A 9,757-nucleotide genomic window follows, 5' to 3' on the forward strand; every position below is an offset into this window, starting at 1 on the left:
GGGTACATGCTGGGTGATAGGGTTTTAGTTTGTTCTGAAGATATTGAGGTCCGGTTTTATGCAGTGCTCGGTGATGCATAAGGTTTTGAAGGTCACCCTTCGGGTAACCGGAAGCCAGTGCAGAGTTTTGAGGGCTGGGGAGATGTGGTCTCTTGGGCCACGCGCTAGTAGCAGTTTGGCTGCAGCGTTTTGTGCTCTTGTAGTTTAGTCAGTTGGTATGCATGCACTCCGAGGTAGATGGGGTTAGCATAGTCGAGTCTTGATATAACAATCGATTGGACCGCGGAGAGTCTGTTGGGAAAGGAGAGGTAGGGAAAAATGCACCTAAGAGTTTTAAGGTAGTAGTGGCAAGACTTGGCGCGAGAGGGTTAGGTCAGAGTCTAGGGTGCATCCAAGGTCTTCTACTGAATTAGAGGGTGTCAGTGAGTTGCCCATGGTAGATGGCCACGGTAGTGGGTGTGGAAGAAGTTCGGTGTTGCGACATACCATGATTTCGGTTTTGGAGGGATTTAGCAAGAGGTGGTTTGCGGTCATTCAGAGATCTATGTCGAGGAGGCAGGAAGCAAGGTCAGGTCGGCAGTTGGGATTTGAGTTCAGGAGCTTTAGAATTAGTTGTGTGTCATCGGCGTAGTTGTAACACAGGATGTTGTGCAAACAAATTATTTGTGGGAGAGTGGCCATGTAGAGGTGGAACAGGAGGGCTGATAGGCATGCTCCTTGTGGAACTCCGGTGTCGACTGGACGGGCTTGGGAGGAATAGGTGGAGAGTAGGGTTATTTGGTTTCTATTTTTGAGGAAGGATGCTATCCATTTGAGAGAGGTTCCACGAATTCCTAGGGAGTGGAGGCGGTCAAGGAGGATTGAGTAGTTGATTGTGTTGAAGGCGGCGGATAGGTCAAGAAGGATTAATGCAGCGCATCTCGCAAATATCTGCTGCATTTTTAAGGTCATCCCAGATTGAGGTTAGGGTGGTTTCGGTTCCGTGTTGGGCTCTGAAACCTGATTGAGTGGAGTCTAGGAGACTGTTGGTTTCGACAAATGAATTTAGTTGGGAGTAGGCGGTTCGGTCAATGAGCTTATTTTATAAGAGGTTTGACATGTACCGTTTTGAATGCATCGGGAAAAATTCCCGAGCAAAGGGAGTTGTTTATGATGGTTCTTGCATGTTCTCCTGCGCATGTAGATGCGAAAATCTCTTTGAGGATTGTAGCTGGGCAAGGATCCAGCGGAGAGCTGGATGGTTTGCGGGCAGAGAGAAGTTTGAGAAATTGGTCGGTTGATATTGGACTGAAGGAGACGAACGTTGGTTGGGTGGTGGTCGCAGGCGGTATGGAGGGTGGATTGCCTGGTGGGTGTAAGGGAGCTAGTTTGTAGCTTGGAGTATTTATTCTTTCTAGAGCTGTGGTGTAAAAGTGGAGAGAGAGTAAGTCGCACAGCGATTGTGAGGTGGTTGTGAGGTTGGTGATGCATGATGGTTTGGTGAATTTGGTGATGATTTTGTGAAGTTCTTTGCTGGGGTTTTTACAGTTTAGGAATCGGGAGTTGTAATGGGCATTTTTTGCTTTTTGGATTTCAGCTTTGTATTGATGAAGGTGCCGGGCCAGGGTCGATCTGTTCAGGGGGGTTTTGTCTTGCTGCTGTTTGCGTTCTAGGGATTATGTAATTGTTTAGTGGTCTTCAGTTCAGGTGTGAACCATTGAAGGAAAATGCCTGTCAGTCCAGAAAGAATAGACACCCCCTCGATCGTAGCGTAATATAATTTGTTGTCCGAAGACCAACCGCCTCATGTGTTTAGTATTAGAAAGATGTAGCTAAAGCTTGACAAAGGTGCGGCCATTTTAAAGTGACAATAATCGTCATTTTGCCTTTTCACTATTTTCTCTAATGATGCCTTTTTGCCTCATGTAAAACTGCTTTGCTGAAATATTATTCTGCTTCATTGGTGCGCAATGCAAGGCCGCAAGTGACATGTTGAAACATAGCCCAGTAGGTCAGACAGAGATGCCCGGTCCCTCCCACATATATCCTTGAAGGATGAACAGTGGGGCATTTTAATCAGAACAACAGGTGCCAGCAAGTCTGGTTTAGCACAGAAGACATGCTAGAACGAACATTAAAATTACTTGAATTATACTCTCCTTTGCTCTTCTTTGCGGCCCCCCTTCTCCTAAGCCAGGTAGAGCCTTGGAGAGCAACTTGACTCCCCGGTAAACAAATAGAAACGAAGAGATAGCAAGGCCTGGAATGTGTCTCTTCCTATGCACAGCTTGCTTGTAGAAAATGAAGCGATGTGTTCCTTAAACAAAGACTTGTGTCTGCGGGCTTGCAAAATTGCAAACTGTTGCTAAATAGATGTTGGAAGGTATCATACTTGTCACTATTGTCAATCATCGTTCCTGGTTCAAAGGGAATGTATTAGGAGCGGTATAGAATGTGTCACTACTGATTACAAGATGCTTGTTTTGTATATATGTAACTGTTGTAGGATATTTGGCGTGCTTACGTCCCCCGAGGTCTGGTAGACACACGTCGCGGGGCGTGAGACCAGTTGGCCAACTGAACCTATTTGCCTTGCAATAAACCCTAGATTTTGGGACTACAACCTCGTGTCTGGCGTATCATTTTGCGTGTGGTGATTGTGCCTTGTTTCCTCAAACGAGGGTCCCTCTGGGGCCCCTTCAAGATGGCACCCGAATAGGGACCCTGCCCCACTTTTTCCATTGTGTACGTTGAGAAATAAGGAAGGCAGAAAGAACGGCTAGGACGGGACGATCGAGCCGGGATCAAGAGGTCTTCGGGGTGCCCCTGCGTAAGCAATGAGATTACTTTCTGCAGATCTGCACGCATCTGATTCCTGATCGACGTGTCCGGCCAGAGAACAAGGAGGTGACGAAACGAGGCAGAGTGAGCCAAGATACGCAGACACAACATCATTGGTTGTGTCAGTATATGGACGAAATGTGTCTTGAAAAGACAAATTGATTAATCAGGTGAGTTGTGCCCCGATTCGTAAGTAATCCTGATATTGGTTGAGAGTTGATTTTGCAAAATCAAACGCCCAGTGTAAGTTTGATTAGCCGAGGGTAAGGTTAAAACATGCCTGGGGTATTGTCCACCCTAGCAGGGTTTTTCCTCTGTGGCGGACAATCTTTGGAAACTGGCCAGGTCGTGCCACCAGTGGGAACGCCTGCGTATGAGATGTATGTGAAGTATGGTGTGAGAGCGATAATGTTTTGGGAGATTTGGCATAAACAAACCAGAAAGCAGGAAGATTTTCAGTGGCCGGACCATGGGAGTTTTGAGATGGCGAGGATAGATAATTTGGAAAAGGTATTAATGAAGAAGAAAACACACCCTGCAGCATTTGATATACTTAGGGATTGGAAGAGAGAAGCCATGCTCTGTTTCAAAAGTAGAGAGAAACATGGGCGCAGGCATACATCAAAATCTGAAAGAAAGGAAGAGAAAGAGGAGGAGGAGTGGAGTAATAGTTTGAGAAGATCAAATAGACGCGATCAGTTGAGTATAGAAAAAATATATCCACAACGAGAATTGCATTCAGATGAATTGATAGAAAAAATATTGACTGACACAAAGCAAAGCCCAAGCCGAGAGACTCAAAAGACTGTGTCAGTAGCTGTTACTCAACCCCCTCCTGTTGCTTAGTCCCTCCCATCTGTTCAGACCCTAGCACAGCCACAGACTGCACACACGGCGCCTTTGGTTAGCCAATCAGAATCGCAACAGATACAGATACAGCCCGTTCCCATGGCTCCATCTGCACCTCCCTCAGTAGAGATTGTTTCTGTCCCACCTGCCCCCCTTGTAATTGAACTTGAATCTGGTGAAAAGGAAGAAGGGGTCAGATAGAGTGGATGTGCGAGAGTGACTCGTAGCGCGATTAGTAAAGAGAGAAAGCAAGAGTTGCGAGAACAGGCCGAAATGTATATAGATGGGAATGATGAAACAGCAGCGATGGCCCCAATATTTGACTTCAGGAAGAGCAACGAAAGACAGGTATTGTTGGAATGCATGGGTGAATATTTGGTGGCAAGATGGAAACAGATACTTGGGAAGTTACCACCACAACGATTGCTAGATTTGAATGCTTTGGCCCGTTTGAGAGGGAATGATGAAGACATGAGGGAACATGTAGATCGGCTTTTTGAACTAAAAGGTGAACTTGACGATGAATATACTGAAATGTTTGCCACACCTGGGTATAGGAGTAGGGATATTAGGAGAGATAGAACTGAAGCGGTAGAGCCATATATACAGCGGCAATATCAGCCGTCGTCAAGACAGACAGGTGACAGACTAAGAGGCGTTGAAATGGATTTCGGATCCTAGTATTCCCACAATGGAGATACAGGAGATATTTGAAGAGTATACCTTGCCCATGAAAAGAAAAGCATTGCAGATAATGGCTGCAAATGAACATTTGATAAACAAAGATATAAATGAAAATAAAGCCAGCCCCCCTGAAATAATAGCAGTATATAAGAGTGCATTTGAACGCGGAACAGGAGAAACAGCCCTATCACTTGATTTGGGAATATTGTTACAGATGAGAGAGGGGGGAGGAACAGTAAGCGCGGTATTTCCCATGAGAGAAGTACCTCCTACCTTTGCGCCAAAAGTGGAGATTCCTGCATCAGGAACAGCAGCGGTGCAGGTAACGCCAGCCCATTATACCGCCCAATATGTACATGTGTCTTTTTCCAGACAGGAAGTGAACAACATAAAGCTGACGATTCCTGATATAAGAAAGAATCCTGCAGGGTTCTACAAAGAAGTAGAGTCCTGTTTACAGTCATCCGTAATCACTATGAGTGATATAGATTTAATATTCCCGGTAATACTGCCAACAGATATATGGAAGCAAATAAGAAAGGTGGACGATGCAACGGTCTATGGTGCCACATGGGCAGATTTAGTACTGGAAGATAGGAATAAAGAAGTAGGAGGGAAACCAGGGCCAAATATGGTGGCACTACCAGCGCGAATAATACAGAAATCGAAAGAAATTGTTCCAGAGAAAATAATTCAATGGGATAAACTGACGGCATGTGTTCGGGGCAAGGATGAACTGGCCACAGATTATTTTAATAGATTCGAGGAGATATATACAGATTTTAGTGGCCAGGATGCAAGTACAGAGGTGGGAAAAAAGTTATTTGTTGATAAATATGTAAGAGGGTTAATGCTCCCCATACAAAACTTAATAATTGCATCAGAGAGTGCATGGCAAGCAAAAACGTTGAGTGAAGTATTGCATATGGCTCAATATTATGAGAATAGAGTGAATGCCGAGAAAGAAAAAGAGGCAAAGGATAGAACAAACTTGAAGACAAGGGTACTACTCCAACAGGTAGCAGGACACAATCACAACGAGGCAGAGGAAACGCCCAGGGCAGAGGTAATTCGGACATGCATGGAGGGCCCCTGGGATTGAATAAATGTGCGTATTTTAGAGAAGAAGGTCACTGGCGAGTGCAATGTCCACACCTGCAAAATAGAAATGGGTACGGTCAGAGAAGACATCATAGAGGGCATCCAGGAGCGGGTGTCTATTCCCGTGAATCAGAAAGAACCCTATGTAGAAATGAAAGTCGGGGATAGTGAGCACAGATTCCTCGTGGATATGGGGGCACAAAAGTGTTCGATAGACCATCACTTGGTTCCAGAAATACTGCTGTCAGGGCAAAGAAATATTTCAGTAGGGTTCGCAGGTACCCCAGTGATTAACCCAGTGTCCCAACCAGTAGCAGTAACATTAGGCCCATTTACTGAGTACTGTCCATTCCTTTTAACAGAAAACGGTGGGGAGAATCTATTGGGGTTGAATTTATTGAAAAAACTGAGTGCAGTCATCCACTGTACGCCGAATGGAGTGTTTCTGACCATTTCTCCACAGGAAGTGCCAGTATCTGAATTTTTGTCTAAACCTTTGCCAGGGGAATTAAGTGAAGTGCCAACTTGTATATGGGCAACAAATTATAATGATGCGGGATGTTTGAAGATAGAGCCAGTGAAAATTATACTAAAAGAAGAAATAACGTTACCACGTATTCCGCAGTACAAAATCTCAGCGGAAGGAGAAAAAGGATTGAAGAGTATTGTGTCTGATTTGGTAAAATTGGGAGTTATTGAAGGGATTACAGGTAGCACATGTAACAGCCCCATTCTCCTGGTGTATAAGAAAGGCGGTAATGAGGTACTGTATCGTTTCATAATTGATCTGTGCACACTAAACAAGGTAGTAGATCCTCAATTTCCATTGGTCCCAGATGTCACCACGATCTTGACAATGATTCCTGCGTCTGCAGAATATTTGAGTGTTATTGATTTGAAGAATGGTTTCTTCAGTATTCCAGTACACAAGGAAAGCAGATATCTGTTCGCCTTCACATTAGGAGGACGATCATTCACATTCACGCGCATCCCACAAAGCTACACAGAAAGTCCAAGTATTTACAGTAGAGCATTGAAAGAACAACTAGATATGCTAGAGTTACCGACAGGTTGTGTATTGTTGCAATATATAGATGACTTGTTGATCACTGCTGATACAGAAGAAATTTGTAAAGAGAGTACTGTTTTGTTGTTAACACATTTGGCAGCGCATGGCCACAAAGCAAGCTTAAAAAAGTTCCAATACCCTCGAAAGGAGGTGACTTATTTGGGCTACCTACTTTCGAAAGAAGGGAGAAGACTGACGCCAGAGAGAATAGAAAGCATTTCTGGTATGCCTATTCCAAAAACAAAGAAAGGATTCAGAGCTATAATAGGCATGGCTTCTTATTGCCTGCAGTGGATTGCCAACTTCGCATTGGTTGTAAAGCCGATGGTGGAGCTGACAAAGAAGGATGTGGTGATGCCTTTGCAGTGGAATGAAGAATGTCAGAGAGCATTTGAGGTACTCAAGACTGCGTTGTGTTCTGCTCCAGTTTTGGGCACACCAAATTATGAAAAAGTTTTTGGGTTGTTTGTGCATGAGAGCGAAGGTTGTGCGTTATCTGTTTTGACACAGGAACAAGGTGGAAGAAATAGGCCGTGCGGCTATTTTTTTCTGCGCTGGACCCTGTGACGCGCGCATTACCACGATGTTTGCGAGCTGTTGCAGCGGCTGCTGCATCAGTGAAACAAATGGAAGGGATGGTACTGGGGCACACTTTAATTTTGATGGTGCCACATGCCATAGACGTTCTACTCAATATAACGCAGACGCAATACCTCACCTCTGCTAGATTGACTAGATATGAAATTGTCCTGTTTGCGCCACACATCCAAATTATGAGGTGTAGCGCTTTGAATCCTGCTGAATTAATGCCACTGCACATGGAAGAACTTGATGAAAATGAAACACCTCCCCATGATTGTTTAATGGTTACTGAGGAAGAAACAAAGGGGAGAATTGATTTAACAGATACCCCACAAAAAGAGCCAGATGGAAAGTTGTTTTGTGACGGCTCTTGTTTTAAATTGCCAGATGGCACATCAACTGCCGCTTACACTATAACCACATTGAAAAGTATTGTGGAGAGTGAAAGAATCCCCTACAACTCTGCACAAGCAGCGGAGATAATTGCCTTGACCAGAGCCTGTGAGATTTCAGAGAACTTGAGTGTAAGTATATATACTGACAGTCATTACGCCTTTGGCATGGTTCATAACTTCGGCCGACTATGGGCCGATACAGGTTTCCTAACATCACATGGGGCTAGAATACAACATGGCCCTTTGATTGTACGATTATTGTCTGCACTTTCGTGTCCAAAGCACCTGGCAATAGTGAAATGCGAGGTGCACAAAAAAGTAACATGCAAAGTAAGAGAGGGAAAGAGGGAAAATAACTTGCAGACAGAATTGCGAAGCAAACTGCCACTGACTTGGATACCAAAATGTTGACAGTACAGTCGGAGGAAGTGCCCTGCATAATAGAAAATGGAATTGTCACTGTCAAAGAGATGCAGGCAGAAGCTACTGCTGATGAGATCCAAAGGTGGGCTGGGGGCTCTGCAGAATTAGATCTAGAGGGTTGTTGGGTGGACAAGAAGAGTAGGAACTGGATGCTGCCCAATTCCTATGTAACTGCGATGATCACGATGGCCCACAGCCCCACTCACATTTGTGCTAAAAAAATAGTCCAGCATCTAGCCACGTTATGGGAGAATGCACACATAAAGAAAAATGCTGAGAGTTTGGTGCAGAACTGCATCACGTGTCTACAACACAATGTGGGGAAGGGAACAGTGACTCCGACAGGCAGTTTTGGCCCTCCTTCTATGCCATTTGAGGTAATCCATTTTGATTTCATCGAAATGGAGGGATGCCAAAACTTGAAGTATGTTCTGGTGGTCATATGTGCATTTAGCAAGTGGGTGGAAACGTATCCATTAAAAGACTGCACTGCCATGAGCACCGCAAAAGTAATGTTAAAAGAATACTTCTCTCGTTTTGGCTTACCCCGTGTCATATGGTCGGACAATGGTCCGCATTTTGTGGGCGCAGTAATACTACAGATTTGCACAGGTCTCCAAATCGATAAGCGATTCCATTGTTCGAGACATTCAATGTCGGCCAGTCTTATTGAACGCCACAACAGAATCTTGAAATCTAAGATTAGCAAGATATGCGCAGGAAGCAAGCTAAGTTGGTGCACTATTGTGCATGCGAACATCTGTGCAGGCAAGAACTGTGCTCTCCCCATATGAAATAGTCATGGGGAGACCGGCAAATGTTTGGAATGCACCTCAGCCAAGAAGGCTGAGGGATATGGAATATCCTGTGCTCAGCATCTATTGTAACCTGTTAATACAGAAATTGTGTTTGATTCATCAGCAGGTGCAGGAGGCATTACCGATCAGATACACTGGCCCGGGACACACACTGGAGCCAGGAGGCTGGGTGCTAATTAAAAACTTTGAGCGAAAGACATCGTTAGCACCCAGGTTGCATGGTCCCTATTTGATACTCCTGACAACGCAGACGGCCATTCGAGTAGATGGACGAAAAGTGTGGATTCAAGCAACCCATGCCAAGAAAGTGCCGTCACCATCTGAAAACTTGACTGATCGAGGCGACCAGAAAGAAACAGCAGTTCCAGAAACAAAAGACACGGTTGCCAGTTCTTTGCCACAAAAACTACCTGATCCTGAAATAAAGCCTGAAGAGATTGCTGTAAAAGAGGAAGGGCAAAGAGTGCCCCAACGTTGTCTAACAGAATCTGCATCACTGCTGGCCGACATGAAGCGTGTACCACTTTGACGCCCACCATCTTTTGCCGCACCACAGCCTGAAATGAAAATTGCATCATCACGTGGGCGCCCGCCATCATCTATCAGAGTGTCACAGGCAGACTCAAAGCTTGAGTCCGGAAGTGCACCTGCACTATTCATTGATCACACGATACCAGGAGCAAAGCGATACAATTTGTGGCCAGAAAGAAGGAGTGATCAAATATGCATTCCTGTTGATCTTTTGTTGCCTCTGTTTCCTATTCTGGATAAAGTAGGAACCGGAGGCCTAGAGGAGAGCGTTGTGAGGGTTGAGCAAATCGAAAAGCCCAAGAATCGAGACTCCTCGGTGCTAACAAAAAAAATCCATGTGTCCTGAACCCGAGCGAACAAGTGGGGCGCACATGGTACAAAGGCAACTGCTCTGGAACTTCAGAGCGATGTGCAGACGCACAGAGATCTTGCTCAATGTATAAGCAATCCAGGCTGATAAGAACTGGCATAGAAAAACTGTAGAC

General features: G+C 44.9%; 1 protein-coding gene across 1 annotated transcript in view; it reads left to right on the forward strand.

The window, feature by feature from the left end:
* Nucleotides 1-9,270, forward strand: part of LOC138521502 (olfactory receptor 12D2-like) — a 37,219-nt gene extending 27,949 nt beyond the window's left edge. The window contains exons 3-5 of the mRNA XM_069634435.1: nt 6,815-7,007; nt 7,493-7,629; nt 8,848-9,270. Coding sequence (XP_069490536.1) covers nt 6,815-7,007; nt 7,493-7,629; nt 8,848-9,270 — 753 coding nt within the window. The remainder of the gene's footprint in view (nt 1-6,814; nt 7,008-7,492; nt 7,630-8,847) is intronic.
* Nucleotides 9,271-9,757: the final 487 nt, after the last annotated feature.

The sequence above is a fragment of the Ambystoma mexicanum genome, chromosome 1p (assembly GCF_040938575.1).
Source record: "Ambystoma mexicanum isolate Mex_15411 chromosome 1p, UKY_AmexF1_1, whole genome shotgun sequence".
NCBI lineage: Eukaryota > Metazoa > Chordata > Amphibia > Caudata > Ambystomatidae > Ambystoma > Ambystoma mexicanum.